Source organism: Lissotriton helveticus, chromosome 10 (genome assembly GCF_964261635.1).
Source record: "Lissotriton helveticus chromosome 10, aLisHel1.1, whole genome shotgun sequence".
Lineage (NCBI taxonomy): Eukaryota > Metazoa > Chordata > Amphibia > Caudata > Salamandridae > Lissotriton > Lissotriton helveticus.
The window spans coordinates 1,092,465,975-1,092,488,109 of NC_136071.1; the positions used below are offsets into that span (position 1 = coordinate 1,092,465,975).

The 22,135-nt window shown below is 45.5% G+C and overlaps 1 protein-coding gene across 1 annotated transcript in view; it reads right to left on the minus strand.

Moving 5' to 3' along the window:
* Nucleotides 1–21,629, minus strand: part of RPS4X (ribosomal protein S4 X-linked) — a 33,415-nt gene extending 11,786 nt beyond the window's left edge. Inside the window, exons 1-4 of the mRNA XM_078663808.1 lie at nt 21,508–21,629; nt 19,604–19,681; nt 19,144–19,324; nt 126–223 (exon numbers count right to left, since the gene is read on the minus strand). Coding sequence (XP_078519934.1) covers nt 126–223; nt 19,144–19,324; nt 19,604–19,681; nt 21,508–21,510 — 360 coding nt within the window. The 5' untranslated portion in view covers nt 21,511–21,629. The remainder of the gene's footprint in view (nt 1–125; nt 224–19,143; nt 19,325–19,603; nt 19,682–21,507) is intronic.
* Nucleotides 21,630–22,135: the final 506 nt, after the last annotated feature.

Here is a 22,135-nt window from a genome sequence, read left to right on the forward strand (position 1 = left end):
AGAGAACCAAGTAAGACAAGCAGAACAGAGATTACACATTTTTAAGGGAATGTCAGCATAGGCACACAGTTTAAGGGGTAGAAAATTGAGACTATGCACTTTCATTTCAATATTTAACTACTCACCTTAGCTTCCTCAGCTGTAATACGGTGAACTGCAAAACGCCCCTTGGTGTCATATACTAGACGGAAGTGCTCTCCAGTCTTCTCTATACTAATGACATCTGAAAAGCAATGGGAAAGGCAGAGAGCAATCAGGTCTTTGAACTATAACACAATGAGATTCTAAACCATTTTCATTATACAGTTGTGGTGAAACTGGGTATAGTATAGGGTGTGGTTGGGAGATCTCACCATGCAATACACTACCAACACCCTTTAGGACCAGTCAGGTTTAATTTGTTAAACCCTTAGCTCAATCATGGGTAACTGTGGCTCTGAGCAGCCAGGCTTACACAAAGGAACAAGTGTAAAGCATTTAAAGATCACAAAAATGACTGAAAGAAATACAGGAGACAACACCAATTTATAAAAATTAGATTAGAATGATATATTCCACAAAAAAAGACACCAGGGGATTCCAGAGATACAGAATTTACATGGCATACACTTTACTTAACCATGAACACGCACTGGCCAATTCAACAAATTTGACACTTAGAAACTTTTCAAGAAAAACGATGCTAAGCAATGCAGCTACTAAGAGTGACTTTATACAACCAACTCCGGCTGGGAGCCAAGCCAGGGGAGCCAGCAAGGTACACAGAAACAGTTACATCATCCAGAAAGCAACTTTAATTTCCGTTCCAAAGTCAGTGGCTGCTTGCCATTGACTTCTATGGAGTGGTCCTGATGCAAGGGATACAAAATGCTGAAGATGCAATTCAGTCAATGGGCATCTTCCTGGGGTTACTCCCCAGTCCGTGGGCTTGGTGAGGCAATCCTAGCCAAAGTGGTTGACTTCCCCTAAAGTCCTCTCGAGCTTTGCAAAAGTCTAATAGCCCAGTACAGTGGTTTTCTTCTTTTGGCTATAAATTGCCTTCTGGGTGACCTAGATGCACTCTGACAACTCGCCCAGGTCTAATAGACCCTGGAGCGACTGGTGAGCAACAACTCTTGGTCCCTTGAGCTGTACAGCAGCGATTCAGGGATACCAACTCGCCCCAGCAGGCTTTTTCAACTGTTGTGGCCCTGTGCTGTGGTCAGCAAAATGACTCCCTGTAGTCTCTTGCTTCAGCTGGGCTCAGGAGTCTCTCCACCAGCAGGACACCGTAGGGACAGTCATCCTTCCTTTGCTAGCCACCAGGTACAGTCCACATCGGTGCAGCCGCTCTTAGTCGGGTCCTTGGTGTAGCATGGCAGTCCCTTAGTCCTCCGCTCAAGTCCAACAAGCCAGGGGTACCCTTTTTTGTGTCCAGAAAATGCCCTCAGGGGAGGTTGCGGTCACTAGGAAATTAGCTACTAGGTTGCTTCCCTACGGAGGACTACTTCCTGTGAAGTGTGGCATCTAGCTACCAAAGGCGGCTCCATTCTGCCTACTCAAGAAAGCATAACCACTTTCTTGGCATATACAACTCCCAGCCCAACCCGGAGGTAGGGCCAACATGCCCCTGAAAAAACGGTTGACAACTGGTTTCCACTCTGCTTACAGTGCCAGCCTGTCTGCCTAAACTATAGAGCAGCCTCTCTCCCAAGTGTTCGCACTTGTCCTTCAAAGGCGGCTTCCACTTTATAGCTCGCCTTTTGAGCCGCTACTTGATTGACTTCCTGCAGAGGAAAGGTAACACCCTTCCCCCCGTAAAACAGGTATCCATTCTGTCCTTTTCCAAGAAAACATTTACACGTCTCCCAGGGAGGGCAGAAAATTGTCTTGGGGGACAGACCCATGTGCATCCGTGAACAGGCACAGCAGACTTTGGGCAACAAAGTGAAAACATAAAAAAAACAAAAACCATCACACAAAGCAACTAGTTATATTAAATTTAACTTGGACATCAAGACAGGCGTAATGCAATAAGCGGTTTGGAAATTTAGTATCAACTTTAGTAGCCTCTAACAGAAGCTAGCAGGGGTTGAGGTGTCCGCTTTTAAATAGTCAATGGGGCGACCTGAAATTTTCCACAGTAAAACAGCTGTGTGTTTTTACTGTTTGAACATGTAAAAGTACATGTTCCACCATCTAATAAACAGTACACTGCCTTAGAGCTTGATATGCCTACCTTAGATGGATTGGACTGTGTCATTGCTGTAAGTGGCAAAGTCAAATAGGCAGTTAAAACTGCCCTTCCAGTCTGCATTGGCAGACTGGGAGCCATGTTTTACCTTTGTCACACACAGGGTGGCAACAATCAGTGTTGGAGTCCCTGGCATGACCCTCTAACTTTTAGGTCATGGGTATCACATATTAGGGATGGGACTTACAAGTAATTTAGCTTATAATACCTGGGTACTAGCCATTCAATTACTTTTTAAGATGAGTGCACTGGCAGTGAGATTAGCAGGCCTCAGTGCATTCAAGAGTCGAAAAACCAGCCACATCAGTCCAAAACTTTGGGGGGTTACCATAAAAAAGAAGCATTTCCTTACAACAGTCATCCACCCTACTCTAGAAATCAATTAATTCTAGTGGTGCCACAAGATGTCCACCAGTGCAATTTCATACCAAATGTTGGAAGTACGCTGTCCAAATCAAAACTAATCTTAACTAAGATGCCCTCTGGGCACTAGGCTAGACAAAACTTTGTGTCTGATTGTTGATTGGGCTTGGAGCCCCAACCTTGCCTGAAGATCTGGGACCAGCCAGAAACTTTGGAAGTAAGAAACCTTGGAATTACCATGGACTACAAACTATTAATGAATGCCAAGTGGATAAGTTAGCAAGCTCGAGCTTTATGAATATGAAAACTCTGTGGCACACCTTCCCCCACCTAGGATTTCCACACAGGGTCCAAGCTACCATCTCTTGGACTGTCTAAACTGGATTACGCCTATGGCATCTACCAACAATCATCTTTATCAATTATGAAAAGACTAGAACAAATTCAGAACTCTGCCGCCAGACATGTAAAGCCACAGGTCCACACGTACCCTGCCTTTGAAGGCCCTACATTGCCAACTGGTTGCCAGGATTTCCACCTTCAAGCTGCTTTGTATCACGCACAAAGCAATACACTGAGCTGGACTACTTTTTAATCAGGAATAAAATCAAATACATACAAAAGGAACCTCCATTTAAAACCTCAGAATACAAGAAAGAAACCATGGGTTGTACATCTTCCTCTGTTCTAGCAACTATGAAATTCATTACCCCCAAACATAAGATCAACGGATACCTATCTTATCTTCAGAAGACTACATGAGTTGGCTCTTTCCTACATGACCACAATATTCAAAACACAGATGTACAGTATATGCTTAACATGTATAATTTGATTATATGTATCTAGATATGTCAGTTTTTGTACAAATATATATACTAATAGTTTTAATATCTATATTCTTACAGCTCTGCTTAACAAATGTATATATTACTTATCGTTAGAATATATACATATATACACACTATACTCAATATGTATATACGTCACTGCATAGTATAAACATATGCTTTTTGATCATATGCTCATGGATCTGCTTTATTTTATCCATCACAATGTGTGATTATGTTATACAAGTTATTTGATTGGATGCTTTTATGGATCGGTTTTATTTTATCCATCACAATGTATTAACATGATCATAACTGCATCTATAAGTGCTTCACTATTGAAATATTTGGGAAAATAATTTAAATAAAAAATGCGTAACATTTACAACAACAAACAATACGATTACACAAAAAAGTATATATATGCAGTTACATGCAATTATGGGACTTTATAGAATACACATTTTTTATTATTTTCCATATACATATATCTATGAAGTTAAGATGTCTCATATTTATAACATTACTCCAACAGTTAAAAAAAATTCAACTCTGCAGTGCACTACTGCCTCATATACCCCTATAAATGTATCCTCTTCCGCCACTTATCCCAAACACCATTGTACTACTATCTCCCAATAACTTTCTAGACTTCTCCCTTCCCCTTTGATCACCGCAACCCTCTTTGTACTACTATGATCTCCCAAATAACACTTCCTTGACTCTTCCCTCCGATGGCTCATCCTAAACCCCTTTTTACAACTATAATCTACCAAATAAAACTTTCTAAACTCTTCCTCCTCTACCCTATTAAATCCAACAGAGGCACATGTCCAGTACTCAAAGTAACTTATATTTCCCTAGACTAATCCATTTTGGGTTCGAAAGTAGCATGCTGCTCACCCAAAAGCACGTTGACGCCTTGTCAGGTGTGGTAAGAGAAACAAATACAATTACAATTCTACCTCCCTGGAGATACCGGAGACTACTCTCCCTTGCTACCCAGAGTCAAATGTGGAACGTGTTGTGCTTGGCCGTCTGGGGAGCCATAGTGAGACAAACACCAGAACATCAATGGTACACAACTTTAATCACCATGGTTGGGACACAATAGCCCCCCCCCCCCCCGTCTGCCCTGTGACCCCGATTCCACCTGAGGGGGTCTGGCATTGCTCATGAAAGTTTTAGAAACCGATGCCAACTCCGAAGGGTTGTACAGGAGGGAGCAGTCTGAGGGAAGGCAGTGGTGAGGCATATCCTTAAAGTGTTGATTTTGTCAATATATAATGGCAAGATGTCACAGAGGTCAGTTGAGGGGGCTTAGCGCATCCTGTTTTTAACACCACTCCACAGCAATCACTGGCTCCTTCAAACTCAACATTGTGACCTTTTTATCTCCTTCCAAGCGCTAAAAGTGCACTCTTTAATAACCCGGACAATGTATTGGAGTCTCACTCTTCTCCCCCCCCCATTTTTTTCATAATACTCTGGTACTTTAACTTAAGTTTGGACAAACTGCAAAACATCTTGTTCTCTCTGGCCTAGCTCACGATTCACTCACCCTCAACCCCACGCAACCAAAGAAAATTCCTAGAATTATTTATACCAGATATATTAACCTAATCTAGCATCAATTCATCAACCTATGACAGTGCCTTCTTAGATAAGGATCAATAGCTTCATAGCCACTCTGTGTTCGTATTCCAGTTTACAAAATTAATCTCCCCATATTCACTCCCAACGTTCATCTGCAAAACAAACCTTTTTATTTGCATTATTCCATGTCATTAGATTAATTTAATGTTTCCCTAAACCAGTGGTACCCATAGTAAGGCCTGCGGGCCGCCAGTGGCCCGGAAGGCCTTCCCTGGCGGCCCGCTGACCTTTCAGGCAATGTACCTGTGTTTTTTTAAAGAGTATCAGCAAACATTAAAGAGGGCCGCTGGAGCATGTGCGATAGAAGATTCACTACGTATGCTTGAGTGGCCCTCTTCGATGTTCACTGTGACAGGAAACAAAGACCCTTTAAAAAAGTCAGCTGTTGCTTGTTCACAACTGACTTTTAGGGAGCCTTTTATTATTTATTTATTTTGAAAGTTTTATATAGCGCGAACAAGATCTTTGCAGATAACAGAGCGCTTTACACAGGCAGGTGGAAGGGTAGGGGAACAAGGGGGCATAGTAGGTAGGTAGATCATCAAGTTCATGTACATAGCAAAAATATTACGTATAGTACAGGTATGAGGTAGCAAGGCATAGTTGGAGCGTAGGTCATCAAAACGCTGTAAATAATACAGAGATAGATTAAAAAAAACCATATGAGGGAGCAAAGGATCTAAGCACTTTAGACTAATACAAGTCAAAACACACGTGCAAAGGAATATATAGGCTATATCATAATAAAATACTGGTAATACTGTTTGCAATGTAAATCAAACGAATTGTTCAAGTGTATTTAGCCATAAGGATACTTTTGACTTCTTTCTTAAAGAGAAGGGAGGAGGAGATGAGCCTCGTTTCAGGAGGAAGTGCGTTCCAGATCCTGGGCGCCATTCCAGAGAAGGAGCGTTTAAGTTTTTTCCTTCCGGAATCTTCGCGGTTTCAGCAGAAGATTGTTTGTGCTCCTGGTAGTTCTGGACCCGCCGGAAATTGTCAACTTATGAGTGAGGTAGCTGGGTGATTTCAGGTGTACAGCCTTGTGCGTCATGCAGGCAATTTTCAGCTGTATTCTGGCTTCAAGAGGCAGCCAGTTCAAGGATTTGAAGTCAGGGGAGATATGCGAATGTTTTTTTGATCCAGTGATGAGTCTCGCTGCCGCATTTAGTGACGCTCTGAGGGGTGCAGTTGTTGTTAGGGGGAGGCCGCAGAGGGCCACGCTGCCGTAGTCTATGCGAGGGATGACTAGAGCTTGTACTGCTGTTTGGAAGTCTTTTGCTGGGAGGAAGGGTTTCAGTCTCCTCAAGGTATTTATTTGGAAGTTCGCCCCCTTAGTAGCCTTGCTGATATGCTGCTGCATGTTGAGGTTGGTGTCAAGTGTTATGCCTAAGGATTTTGCGGAGTCTACGATGGTCGGTTGGACATTGAGTGCTGTTAGGTGCTTAAGCCATGTTTGTGCGGAGGATATTTTCGAGGGAGGTGAGATTAGGAGGAACTCAGTCTTCATTGCATTGAGTTTGAGGTGGTTATCGGCCAGCCAGGATTGGGTGCTTCTGATAGTTGAATTCAGACTCAGGATGTCTTTGGGGGATTGTAACTTGAGATATATTCGAGTGTCATCAGCGTACATGTACATTGGATGCTTGTAGCAGGGTGGTGAGAGGTTCCATAACTAGGTTGAACAAAGTAGGGGATAGGCAGGATCCTTGAGGGACACCTAACGATTCCGGTACTGGGGAAGACATCAGGTTTTTGCTCTTGAATTTTTGAGACCTGTTGTGTAGGAAGGAAGTGAACTAACGAAGCACAGTCCCAGAGAAGCCCATTCTTGTCTTTAGGAGATCGAGTAAGTTCTCATGTTTCACTGTGTCGAATGCTGAAGAGAGATCAAGAAGGATGAGGAGGCAGGTATTATTTTGATCTAAGATTTGGATGGCGTCGTCAATTATGTGAGTCATAGCGGTTACAGTGTTGTGCCCTGCTCGGAAGCCTGATTGGTGTGGGTTGAGGAGATCAAACTTTTCTATGTGCTTTGTCATTTGTAGTTGTACGCATTTTTCTAAAAGTTTGGCAAGAGTGGGAATGTTGGTAATCGGACAGTAGTTGTTTAGATCAGTGGGGTCGGCTGTTGGTTTCTTCAGTAAAGGTGTAACTTGTCCAACTTTGAGGGAGTCCGGGATGGTTCCTTGTTGTAGTGAGCTATTGATAATTTTAGTCCAGAGTGGGAGTAGTAAAGGGATGAAGTCTTTTACGGCGTTAGCAGGAAGAGGGTCAGTGAGGTGATTGGATGGTTTTAGGGTGCTGAGTATTCTGTCAATTTCTTTTTCAGAGTAGGTGTCAAAGGATGACCATGTCGCATTGTTTTTTAGTTTATTGGGTGTTATGCAGTTGGGTATTGAGTAAAGGCTTGCGTCATTGAGGAGGTCGCTCCTTATATTGTCAGTTTTTTTGTTAAAGAAAGCTGAGAAATCTTCACAGGAAGGAGTAGTGCTCATAATGTCGACAGCTGGGGGTTGTTCCTTAGATTGAGATCGGATTAGCTCGAACAGTTTACTTGGACGGTTTTTTGCTTGGTCTAGCTGGAGTCTGAAGAACTCTGATTTTGAGCGTTTTATTTTCCTGAAATAAGCATTTCTCTTTTTCCTCAGCGTTTTAAGATGCAGTGCCGAGGGAATTGATCTCCAGGTGCGCTCTGCCATTCGCATAGCCCGTCTCTCTTCATTGAGACTCCCGTTGTACCAGGGGTTGGATATCTTAGTGGATACTCTTTTCAGTTGCATTGGAGCGGCCTCATTGATTATTGAGGCCATGGAGTTGAGATAGTGGTCAGTTAGGTCCTGGACGTCAGTAACGTCGGTAGGGGGGAGTTGGAGATTGCAGCTGTTAGGGGGTAGAGAGTTTGGATTAAGTTTCCTCATGTCTCTTTTCCAAACTTTGGGCATGGCGTATTGCACCGGGATGAGTTTTACTTTTTCCTTGATGAGGAATGTGATAATATGGTGGTCTGACCAGTCACAAGGTTGGATTGAGTCAAGTTGAGTGGTGCCTTCTTTGGAGATGACCAGGTCGAGGATAGAGTCTTTGTCATGTGTTGGGGTGTTGCAAATTTGAGTGAGGTCAGAAGCGATAAGGACATTTTTGAGGTTATTAACTACTGCGTCACTGCAATCATTCCAGTGGAGATTGTAGTCACCAAGGTAAATTTGTGTGTTCTGCCATCCTGCGTTGATTGACATTGAGTCCATGAGTTGTTGGGAGAAGAGGAGGTTGTCCCCCGGGGGGTGGTACATGATGTGTAGTGAACATACAGGTTTGTTCTCACTGATGACATCAAGGCAGAAGTATTCACAGGAGGTAAGAGAAGGGGCGGTGACTTTATTAATAGAGAGGTTGCTCTTGTAAATGCAGGCGATTCCGCCACCTGTCTTGTTGGACCTGTCAAGTCTAGTGATGCAGTAGTTGGGGCGGACTAGGATATCCATGATTGGATTGGAGGATTCAGTTAACCATGTTTCAGTTAGTATGGCCAGGTCAAGGTTCCTAGACAAGATGAGGTCAGCGACCTCCGTCGAGTGTTTTTGGGCCGATCTACAGTTGAGAAGTGTGCATTTGAGTCTGGGGGTGCAAGGGGAGGTGGAGGGGTCCATAGTGAGAGGGACTTTAGTGAGGAGGGTTGGAGAGAATCGTAGGGATGGACATGTGCGTGGTGGCTAAGCTGTTTTGGGTTGCCGGGACATATGTGCTGAGTAGGGTGTGTATGTCGCGGTCCGAGAGAGTCTTGATTGCGCGCTGGGGGCGGTTGGCGGTATTGCGAGAGGGGATGGAGGTCCAATGTAAGGAGCGATTAGGATGTGTCTTGATGGTGCGCTTAGGCCTGTTGGAGGTATTGTGAGAGGGAATAGAGGTCCCAAGTATGGGGTGCCTAGGGTGTGGGGGGGTGCTCGTTGTGCGTGTGGAGTAACTCTTTGAGCGTGTGGAGATCTTTCACTTGGAGGAGGGTGGTCATGATTGCGTCCAGCGTGCCGTTGGGTATGGGGTTAGAGTTATTGGAAGGGTAATCAGTAACAGGAGGGGTGAGGCAAATGCGAGACGTGTGGAGACTGGTCGTTGCGGGGGGGGGGGGCAAGTGTAGTAATGGGGAGTGAGAGTGGGGGGGGGATGTTGAGGGGGGAGTGGGGACCAGGAGTGGGGGGGAGCCACGGGTGGGGAGTGAACTGTTGAGGGAAGAGTGGAGGCTAGGAGTGACGGGGGTGCGTGGGGTGGGGTGGGGGGGGAGATGTTGAGGGTGGGGTGTAGGTCTGGAATGGGTTGAGTGCCGAGAATGGGGGGGCGCTGTTGAGGGAGGAGTGAAGGCTAGGAGTGTCTGGAGTGCAGGGAGTGGGGGGGAGAGGTTGAGGGAGGGGTGTATGTCAGGAGTTGTTTGAGTGCAGAGAGTAGGGGGGGAGATGTTGAGGGAGGAGTGGGGTCCAGGAGGGGGGGGGAGCAGGGAGTGGGGAGAGAGCGGTCACGGCTGAAGGGGGAGCTAGGTGTGGCGGGAGTGTAGGGAGTGGCGATATTGGGGTGGGGGGGTTTGGGATGGCATAGAGTCGGGTTGTGAGGGTCAGAGGCGGTGGGTCGTTCTGAGACGTTAGTTGGAAGTGAGGAGTTCTGATTCAGTTGGATTGGGGTATGTGTGGAGGGCCGACGATTGGAGAGGTGCTCTTTGAAAGTGGGGAACAGGTTGTCGAGTAGTTCCAGGTTTCTGTCTGTGGATTGAATTAGAACATTCCCGTTATTGTAAATAGTAATGGCTGTACTGCCTGGGAAGAGTTTGGATGGTGCGATGGAGAGTGTTAGTCCATGAGCGGATTTCCTGGTGGTGGAGACGTTGAGTAGGGTAAGGAACGCTCTTTTCCATTGAGCTCTGCGTGCGGTGTGGAAGATGATATCAGTGTTCAGGGATCCATTTACCGGAGAGAAGTAGGTGTCGGCAAAGGGACACTTTTGCGACACGGCCTTTGCTGCAGACATGCCCACAGCGCCGACACTGTCTGCACTTGCCTGCACCCTTGGGCAACATTGGGACTGCAGCAGGGGGCCTCCCTGGATCTGGCCAGTGTGCTTCCCTCCTCGCCACCCACAGAACCACTTGGTGGCCTTCAGACCGAGGCCATTAGGATTGCAGAAAGGGCCTTTTCATTAAGACAGAGGATTAGAGCACTCTCCTGGGAATGCAAATGATGAAACTGCGCAATAAAAAGGTACTAACCCTAAGGATAGTGCACAATTCCAGGAAATAATATTCTCAGAAATTGAAGGGGTGAATAAGGCAATGGGGATAAACCTTTTCCTCTTTTCAGGTACTGTGGTCCATGAATGTTGTGAGATCCATGCTTTAGTGAGCAGAATAATTCACTCTCACATGCATTGAACTAATAAATACTGCACATATGTAGGCAGGCACAGAAGGAGTGATTGCTGTACATTGATGGACACAGACACAAAGAATCCCAAGTGATGGGCAAATGAATACTGCACATATGTAGGCAGGCACAGAAGGAGTGATTGCTGTACATTGATGGACACAGACACAAAGAATCCCAAGTGATGGGCAAATGAATACTGCACATATGTAGGCAGGCACAGAAGGAGTGATTGCTGTACATTGATGGACACAGACACAAAGAATCCCAAGTGATGGGCAAATGAATACTGCACAATCTCAAGTGTTGGGTAAATGAATATTTCACAATCAGAGGTGTTAGGCAAATAAACACTACACAATTCCAGGTTTTAGGCAAATGAATACTGCACAATCACAGACATTCAGGGTAAGGTATTCCTCAAATCCCAGGCAGTTAAAAATGTTTCAATTTTCTGCGTTGTGCTAATAAATTTTGTAGAATCAGAGTATTCAAGTCAACAACCATTGAGAAAAATGTATACTGGCCAGTTAATAGGTAACCTTGCACTTATTATATGGACTCACAAGGTTAAGGTACTGTAACCTTGTGTGTCCATATAATAAATGCAAGGTTACCTGTTAACTGGTCAGATATACATTTTTCCCAATGGTTGTTGACTTGATCTATAGACTGTGTGCTATATTTGTGCGCTGAATGTACGTTTAACAGGTGTCCTTGCAGGTATTGTATGGACACAGAGTTACAGTACCACTTTGATTTGTTTTGAAAAGGTGGTGAATTTTTCTCTAGCCCCCACCTCCATTGACCCCGCCCCTACTGGTGCAGCCCTCTGCCACAAACCACACTGTAAATTTGGCCCAGAGAGAAAGTCCGTGAGTACCCTTGCCCTAAACCGTGCCCTCTGCAGACATTCTCCCCTCGGCTTACCACGCACAACCCTTGTGGTTGCATAAGATATGCCTTCTAAAGAGTAATAGTAGTGTCACTGTTACGCAAATTCGTTAACCGGTATAAAACCAAACTGCCAATTCTAGATAATAACAAGCATTAGAAATGCAATCGGGCTCGGATTTATTGGAGTTTGAGCTAATGGCATTGTAAATGCCAATGTCTTTTTGCCATGTGTTATGGAGTGTGTGCATGTGGTGTCTAGTGGAAGTATGTTGGTTGAATTGTAATTTTACCAATGGTGGCATGCTGTGCTTTATATGAATATGTTGAAAAGTAAAGTGTACCATACTGCAATTGCTTGGTGGAAAAGTGCACTGCCGGCTGGAGGTGTGTGCGCCTGGTGGAAGGGTGCACTGACGGCTGGTGGGTGTGTGCTTGGTAAAAGCGTGCACAGATGGATGATGGTTGTTGGTGTTTGTGCATGGTGAAAGCATTCATTGACGGCTGGGGGTGTGTTGTTGTGTGTGTTGTTTTCTGTGTACTGGTGAGTGTGTGGTGGTGAGTCTGTGGGGGTGAGCCTGGGGAGTGAGTGTGGTGGTGAGTGTGTTGTGTTGAGTGGTGACAAGTGTGTGGTGTTGAGAGACTGAGGTGTGTGGTTTGTGTGTGCGTTATGTGTGTGTGGTGTATGTGTGTGTCTGCACCGCCACTCTGCACATCCTCTGGCAAACTAAAAAGGTGAATTGGAGCCTTCGGGTACGGGGGGGGGGGGAGGGGGGGGGGCAAGTAATAGGACCTCGGTGGATTTTTGCAGTCATTCGTGGAGTAAACTGGCATTACCCCTTTTCCGGATATCTTAAATACCATGGAAATTGTAGGGTGGAACTCCCCCCCAAAAACGAAGGAACGATGGTCCACGTAAACAGGGTGGGAAACAAGGAAAAAAAACAGCAAAATGTAGATGATGGTGTGTACTTCAAGTGCTTCTCTGGAAGTAAGGAAAACAAGCTCGCTCTCGCCCCTGCAGACCAAGGCAAAGGCCAGACCCCTTCACCTTAGCAACTGAGCAGCATACACTTGAACTTGTTCATGGGGAGGAGCATAGACACCCCTACGGGGACGTGGGTAAAAAGATGGGTAGCTGTGCTGTCTGGGCCCGTGTCCAATCGCCACAGGCGAAGAGCACAACCCCTCGTGGTTTAGGGGCTTACTGTCAAACCAGCTGGCTCAAATGCAATCCCGAGGTGCCTACCTTGGGCACAAGGCTGTTCAAATCACTAGGCCCATGTGCCGCCATTCCTCGGGCAGACATGTGCAATGCTTTGAAACTGGCAACATGGCAATGCGAGTCACTACAATCAGCAGCAGTATTCTCAGGCTTGGTGCTAGATCGGGCACATTCTGCTGGGCTTCCACTCAGCCGAAGAGAAATCACGCTGACGCTTGCAGGGTCGGAGAATCGTCATAATCACGATAAGACTGTTCAAAACACTTCCATCAAATTTGACAGTTTATCATATTCAAAAATAGTGGTGAGGGGCGGGGTGAACGACACTAGTCACACTACCATACATTTGATGAGTTACTTATGCAGCTGTTTTTAGGCCCTCCTTCCCAATACATTGTCTAAGTAATGAACTGCCATATTGTAACCCACGCACCCCCCATCCACCCCAAGAGTCCTTATGGCACGTTGGTGTGTGCATATACCAATAATAAAGGCAAAGGCAAAGACACTTGAGGGAATATTTGAGAGTCCGATACACAAGCCGATCGGGTTGAACGGACATGAACTTCCATTGTATAGCAGCGTGCTCGGGCAGGTTGTACCTCGCTTCACAGTGCTTTGCTAAATAAAAGGCTTACACATTTAGTTGGACAGGCACTTATTACAATATAAGGGGGCATTTCAAAAATAGTTTCTACGGGGAAGCCGCGTGGGCAAATAGCCTAATGTTAATGGGTTGTGCACCCGCTAATCTAACTTTTGAAACAGGACGGATAAAGGAGCTGCATCAGATCTCCCGAGCGGCAGGATCCCCTCTGTACCCGGGATGGTTAGCGCTTCCCACGCAGACAATGTTTTAAGAAGCCCTGGAGGAGCCTTGAAGAGGAGGAGGGGGGGGGGGCAGACCTCGAGGCTCATATCCCTCTATGGAGAGAGGGTCAGTGAAGTGCAAAGGTTCCTCATGAATACTTGCCGTGCATAAAAATAGACAAATCCATCTGCTAGAGGGTGGAGACCGCAACAGCCAATAAGCATAGGGGGAGGTTGCCAGGTGACCGACATTTTTTTTTTATCTCGCCGATTCAAGGTGATTTTACCAAGGATCCCAATCCCGTGGGCACAGAAGGGGGTTGTGCTGGAACAATAGGGACGGGTATATTAATCCCCGAAACTCATTAGGGGGGCCGTGTCGAGAAGCGAAAGGTATCACTGGAGATTATGAAACATCGCCACTCATCATTTTACGAAGGGCAATTCACACCCCCTGCCAAAAATATTGACAAGTAAATATGCAGAGTTCGAATACAAAAATTACACAGGTTTCTCAACACTTGCAATACGGGACCGAGGGTGCAATGCGAACATGGACAAAACGTCGAGAAGCCGAGATTAGAACCCAGAGCAGACACTCGCCGGCGGTCCGAGACCCACACAGACTTATTCCGTGAATAGGTGGTACAGCTTAACTGGCAGCACCCATGCGGCGACGGGCCTTTGAAGTCCAACCCGGATACAAGCGGACATTGCAAACTTGACGGAACTGACAAGATCTGTGTATGGCCTGACAAAAATAACGCAAAAAGTAACCTGGATTGTCGGATGTGAAATAAAAAAAAAAAAAAAGCATTCGGGCACTTCGATTAAATGAACGCAAGTCTCCAAGCACTCAAATATCACACCTTGGCTGCCGCATCCCTAGCTACCAACTGTGCGAAACCTTCCTTTGCACGTCACGGTGTGTTTACCATATTGTCACCAGGGTCTCCTCGGAAAATAAATAGCGTTCTACTTTGAGACACGTCCTTTCTGTTGCGGTGAGTGTACACGCGTACTTTGAGGATTTCATCGAATACTACATTCAACCGCAAATGCATGCGGGTTTATGCAAGCCGCTCCGAATGAATGGCAACCAAATCTGTAGGCTGGCGTACCTACGAGACACTCTTGTTCTTTAACTAATGAAGCCCTTTCCCGGCCTGGCATGGAGCAGCTGCGCGCTGAGCGCTGCTGAATGGTGAACGCGCCCGGCCATCTGGATTCACTTAAGGAGGCACCCTGACAGCTCCTAATTATAAGTAATGTACTTCTTGCGCGAGCACGAACGAAATATGCCCAAAATGGCGGAACAAAACTACATTTACCCTATCACTTCAAGCCTATTAAAACGAAAACACAAGGAAGACGAATCACTGGCCAGATGACAGAAAACGCTAAGGAATGTGTGGAATTCCTCTCGCCAAGGCCCTAAGGATACTTCTTTTTTTTCTTATAACATTAGGATCTCGAAACTCCTCCCCCACTTACAGTGGGGAGGAGTCCGAGCCCTAAAAAAATGAGGCTACTTCAACCTCATTAACTGTTTGATCCCACCCTTGCTTTGATTTGAAATTTAGAAAGCACAGCAATGACCCAAGTGCATCAATGAGCTATAGATCACGGTCCGGAGAGATCCACTAGTACACCAGCTTCAGAAGGAACATTACATGGAGAATAGCCAGGTCTTAAGAGCCTTCCTAAAGGGAAAGAGCAGAGAGTAGCCCATATATTAAGTGGAAGGGAGTTCCAGAGTTTACTTGCGGCCATTGAAAATGCTTTTTCGACCCATTTGGTTTTTTTTGGTTCCTGGTACCGCAAGCCGCAGTTTGGGTCAACGGGGAGGTCTGCCTGGTAAATGCCAACTGAACATGGTTTTTAATCTTGTTGGATAAGGAAGATGAAGCACCTTGTGTACCATGCAGAGTGGTTTAACCGCATACGTGCGGCGGCTTTTCCCGCTGTGTGCGGCATTTTTTTAATTACCGCGATACATGACGAGCTCAGCTCGTCATCAGCGTACGGCAGGTAACGCTGATGACGAGCTGAGCTCGTCATCAGCATGGAAGGGGTTAAAGACAATGCACGTATTAATCGGGAGCCAGTGCAGGGTTTCTAGTCCCTTCCCAGCGAACTGCCTTCTGGGAATGTCCAAAACAAGTCTCGCCAACGCATTCTGCACCACCCGGAGTTTATACGGCATGTTTTTGTTCTAATCCAGGTACAGCAAGTTACAGTAGTCATGACTGGACATTACAAGGGCAAGAGCTATCTGCTTACGTGCTGGCCCCTGGATGAGAGGAAAGATTTTCTTAAGCATCCTTATGATCCAGGTGCAGGTAGAAATAGTACGATTCATTTGGGCAATAAAGTTAAGTTCAGTGTCCACCAATACTCCAAGGTTCTTAGCCTTCTTACCTGGGAAGGACAGATTCCTAAGGAATGTGGCCAGCAATTACTGTCCCTGGGACGAATATCATAACTTCCGTCTTGTCCCCATTGAGTTTCAAAAAGTTACGACATCCATTCTGCCACTTTAGTCATGCATCCAAAGATTTTCTCTGCTATCAAGCACAAGTTCTTGGGGATCGACACCATGATCTGAGTGTCGTCTGCATATGACCCTACCTCCAATCCAAATGAACATACAACAGCCACTAAGGATGCCACAAAGAATGAAAATCGTAGGGCTCAACGATGAGCCCTGTGGCACTCCACAAGCTACGAAAAAGGCTTCCGAATGGACGTGCTGTAATTTCACCCTTTGGGATGTTCCCTAAGGAAGGAGGACAAGAGGTCTAATGCTTGATAAGAGATGCCAAGACTTTGGAGCCTATCCAGCAGCAGCGTAAGCAAGATGGTATCAAATCATGCTGATACCTCATCAAGCACCCGCATGGAGATGGCCATCCAAGGATCGACACTCAGCTGAACCTGCTCCTTCTTAATGGAGCAGACAGGAGGTGTCATCCTGGCACTGTAGTCCCCAGAAAGCCACAAAATCTACAGAGTGCCTCAAAGTTAATCATTCAGCCCAAACCTCTAACTAATCCATGATCCCTCTGATCAACATCATCCACACACATCAACATTATCCCCTATACCGATGACATGCAAGAAAAACTCTCCCTCTCGGACAAGGCTCCCAAAACTACAAACATGCTCATGGTCTGCAAAACCGAATTAGGTAACTGGATAAAAGCCAACACCAAGCTCTACACGACAAGCCAGAGGTAGTGATCTTCAGCAAGGTCTCACAATGGGACTCCAAAAGGTGGCCAGCTGAACTCAGGCCCACACCCAGCACCAACACCAGGAACCTTGAAATAATTAACAGCAACCTGGACAACAGCATACCAGTCAACGCCATTACTGCACCCTGCTTCCACACCCTCAGGATGCGGAGTAAGATCTTCAAATGCCTGCCAAGCAAAACTAGAAAGGCCACTCGCTCTAGTCACCAAGTTTAATTACAGGCACATCCTCTAAACCAGGATCAACAAGACGCTCACTAGAAGGCTACAAACCACTCAGAACTCTGCAACCACTCATCCTCAACCTTCCACACAGAACTCATCACACCACACCTCACGGAGCTGCACTGGCTCCAGATGTGCAAACTTATTTCAAACTCCTCTCACACATACATTCAAGGCACGACACAACTTAGGCTCACACCTACCTGAACAATCGCATCTCCTTCCATGAACCACAAAGACACCTCCACTCCTACTCACACACAGCTTAGGCCTAAACAAAAACAGATCAAGAGAACTGGTATTCACTTTCATTGCTCATTAAGCGTGCAAATCCTCCCACTCATCAGAGCGCCCCCTCGTCTCAAATTCTGCAAGAAGCTGAAGATCTGCCTTTTTTTACTAACCAACCTACCATAGGCAGGGCTCGGCACACAGACACACACGCATCTGCTCAGCGTAAGGATACCCTTGCAGGAGAGTGTGCTTTACAAATACACATAGCTGCCTGTCCTTTCACCACATTTCCAACAACCAAAGCATCAACAATAAACTCACTTGTTTGCACTAAACTGCATTAAGCTATCAAGCTACCAGTGGCACTCCCTCATACTTATTGCCTCACTAGACATGGTCTTGAACTTTGCTACAAGAGCACTATTCAACCCTTCCCAAGCACATCCCCATTGCCAATAGGCTTGAGGTCTACAAAATCAGACCATTAAAAGATTTGCACTTCTATTTAAATTGACTCGAATCTTCAAATACAAGCCCTTAAAAAAAATAAAACTTCAGTGGCTGGAATATCTGTCATTCAGTAATCAGCTGGTGCACTCCCATTGTAAAAATGTTTTCGGGAATTTTTCTGGTTGTACGTACATCCATCTAGTATTGTTGTTCGGAACGTATTTCATTAGCCTGCTGTGTGTTGCTTATTCTTACAAACTGTCAAATACTACAGTCTAAACTAAGCCTTCTAGATTAGCCAACCTCTCGCCATGCAAACTGAGTGGCAGCAACATTCTACTTTATAAAATGCATTCGATTTGCTAAGTAAATAAAGCACAAGGCCTAAAAGACAACCCAGTGTGCCTATCAGTGTTAGATAAGATGCTCACTGACGACTTCCACAGCAAGAGGGGACACCCATGCTAGCTTTAGGATTCAGATCATGTATTTGCATGTTATTAACACACAGTAACTGCTTCCAACCTTACCCCGAAACCCTCACTATCAAAAGACTCCAACACCACCAAGCCAACTTCCACAGTTGTGAGAAACGTCGCTGACTGGATGTATGACAACTGTCTGAAAGCTTACAGACAAGACAGAAGTCATCTTTGGGAACACCACCTCACCCTGGTATGACATATGGTGGCCAACCCCAACAGAACATGCCTGCAACCTTGGTATAATCCTAGACAAACAGATCAACACAAGTGTCATCCACCTGCTACCACACCCAACGTATGCTCGAAAAGATCTTCAGATGGCTCCCAGTCAACACCAGAAGTCACCCAGGCCCTAGTCACCAGCAGACTGGACTACAGGAACACACCTTACGTAGGAACCATTGCTCACCTCTTGAAGGGACTATAGACAAAACAAAACTCAAAGGCAAGACTCGGCCTCCCCAGAAGGACCCACATCACACCCCACCTCAGAAACCTACACTGACTCCCGATCCAGAAGAGACGCCAGTTCAAGACGCTGAACTATGCATACAATGCACTACACGACAAAGGAGCAACAAACGCCTGACTTTCCACCAGCCGGCAAAACCCATGATCAGCTTCCCTCTTCCACGCAGAGACCCCCTGGATCCGACAAACACACAGCAGTGGCCGTTCTTCTTGCACCTAGCGGCCAAGGCTTGGAACAACCTACACCTCAGGACTGAACCATCGATCCAGCAATCCAGGAAATACCGCAAGATCTGGATGTTCGAATTAAACCATCGCTCAGCAGCCAGCCTCTAGAGCACACGGAGACCCTCACGAGTGATCCTCTGCGCTATATAAATGATTGATTGAAATGGAATAGAGGAGTGATGACAAATCTCATTGTGGATAAATAGTCAAAGAGTTTGTTTCAGCTTAATAATTGTCAGCTGCATTGCATGGCTAAGGTGTCAGGATAGAAGACGGCCACTCTACCTCCTAAGCCCAGAACCAATTTTACTGAAGAGTCACCTATGAGCTAGCCACTTTAGTATTTCAGGGGATTTTAACAGTGTTAAGTTCAAACTTACCCATAAATCCAGCTGGATAAGTGATGTCAGTGCGGACCTTGCCATCAATCCGGATGAACCGCTGCATGCAAATCTTTTTGACCTCATCTCCAGTTAAGGCATACTTAAGTCGGTTTCTGAGAAAGATAATCAAGGGCAGGCACTCCCTTAATTTGTGGGGACCAGTTGACGGACGGGGAGCCTTAAAAAGGAAAAAATACGATTAACTACACAGGGCCGGTACTTTCAAAACGCAACAAATGTTAACATAGCGTGGGCAGACTTGAAACTTCTACTGGAAAGCAGCCTTCTTGCTGACATTGTTAAAGTGGTTCAGGCACATTTATCAAGTACAATAAGCTGTTTGTGTGACTGCATGTGGCTAAATGTGTGTCTTCTAAAAGAACCACTGAAGAATGCAGTGCTTAAAATAAAAGTCTGTTAATCTAAGAGTAAGACTGCATAAAACAAAGTTACTTACAAAAACACCCGTCAGTTTATCAAGCATCCAGTGCTTAGGAGCGGCAACGCGCTTCAAATGCTTCTTGGGTCCTCGAGCCTGAAAGAAACAAGTGCATTAAAGGTAACCTGTATTACAAGTCAGCTTCAAAAACGTCTGCAAGTTTGATAATGGTTAAAATTCATAAATAGCAACACATTTATTGCAAGCTTGCATCTTCGAAAATAACTGCATCAGTCAGAATTCGAATGCAAAAACTGCATTCCAAAACTGAGACAAATGTTTTCAACGAGACGACCGATCAGAATACCCTCAGCTACACAATAAGACTACATGCATTGATCTACACTCTAAAGCATTTAAGCCAGCAAATACACCTAAAGGTATTCGCTTTTAACAATTATACGGGCATGGGGCCAACAAGGTTCTCCCATATGCAGATCCATTCCCTGGTTTTATAGCTTAGAAACACGAATGTGGAACGTCAACTTGAATTCATTATGTTGTAAACCAGTGGGCTTTAAGTGCCATCATATTCTTATCATTTTCTCTTGCACACCTTTTAAACAGGTAGGATGCTGCAATTTGCATATGCTAATAGTAACTTGAAATACCGTGTCTTGGAAGTACGAGAACATGATACCTTTCAAAGGCGGGTACAATAAACCGAACACATTCAGGCTTTTGCCTAATAGGACCATTAGAAAACTACTCAATGTCATCTTCCACAAGGTTCAACAATATGCAGCATCCTCGTTAGTGCTACAGCCGTTCATCGTCTATTTACAACAAGCTATTCCAAACAGACCAGTTTTGTTTTGAGTGGAGAGACCAAAAGCGCATCACATGCACAAAATAACAAAACATCAAGTCAATGTGAAGAATTGAGAGCGCAAGACAGAAGAGGGGCAGCGAGTGTGTTATATACAAAAAACCTGTGCCCCTTTAATTATACGTGTCACAGTTGATGTTCCAGATTTGATCTCAAAGTCATTTTGGCGAAGTGGTGCCGTTTCACGTGCTCTTATATGCATTTCTGAATCAGCTCTGAAAAGTCTAACGAGTGCAAAGACGGCATTGCGTGCTCTTTTCTACAGTTCTACTAATTGTAGGATCATCCTGCAGTTAAACGTTTGGAGGACAACTCCACGCGCCATGCAAACGTTTGTAAAAAGGAGCGTTACAGAAGTACGCTTTTAAGTACTCCAAAATGCCAGATGTTTTGAATGGGAGGATGCCATGAGTATTGCACTTATAAGCACTCCCTTCCGTTGTGTCCAACCTGGGTAAACCCCAAGACTGACAGCGAAGGTGTGAAGAGGCCAGCACGATTGGTTATGCCATTTCCAAGTTGACCCGTGCATGGTGGGATCAGGCACTTCGTTTGACACCCTTGCACTCTGGTGCGTTCATCAAAGCGAAACTGCACTTCACAAACGAGGGAAAAAATAATCAGAAACTGCAATGACTTACTGGGCTTTCTGCATTTACCACTCACTCACATGCACCGGGACAAACTGCTGTCGCTTCCTACATGCTGGCTTGAGCCGCTTGAACCCCTGCTCTTCGGCACATCAGTGGTAAGTAGGTCCCTCGCAATTTTTGGGAGATTCACTACCCTGAGGCATGCACATAGCGTGCAAGCTGGCGACAACCACGCCTGACGGAGGAGAAGGCGGCGGAGGATAACCCATAACGGGTCTCGATCCGTACAGGTCCCAAAAGCACCCGACAACTGCCCTCCAAAGTTCGGACTCTAACGTCCCTCTCCAACCAAAAATTGCACATAGTTCGGCGGCTGGGGAATTCTCTACTCGCGCTCGTCGGCCCCGACCGGTCAAAGAGCAAGCAGCGCCGCTCCGAGGGCAGGATGGACTTAGATTAAAACAGCGTTTCAAAGCACAAACGCGGCGTATCCTTCTCACCATGGCTGCGTCTACAGGGAAAAGGGCCCCCTTCTTCCGGTCCGCTGCTGATAACTCTCCCCGGCCTACGGCAAGCTGGAAAGGACAGACAAGAAATGCAAGCGGTGTTTGCAAACACCGACCTCTGGTGGTGGAGGACTGAACTGTTAAGGTGAACGTGAATGCAACGTAAAATCCACACAAAAAGTCTAATTGAGTACAAACTAATGAACAGGGGTGTGTAACATTAAAAATAAAGGAAAAAATAATACTTTTGATTTCCCGTGACATTGAATGTGTGCTGATTTTAACATTTCCAATAAGTCAGTAATTTAAGAGAAGCATCCTGAACTGAAAATTGAGCACTTTATTGCTGCATGCAAAAATTCAAATACAATTTGTTGTACAGAGGAGCTTGAACCTGGGTATTCACTGTTGTGTTACGTCCTCACCCCCAGTTACACTAATCAGAACTTATATGGCTGAAAGACGGCCTACAAAGTCATGTATGCAACATTTTTGTGGAAACGGTGTATTTTAAAGCACACTGGGCCAGTAGCAGTGGGCATAACTTAGAAATATTATGAAAAGCATGCATGCACTTAAAGCAAACAGTTCCACTAACATTGGTCAGAACTGCATATAGCTC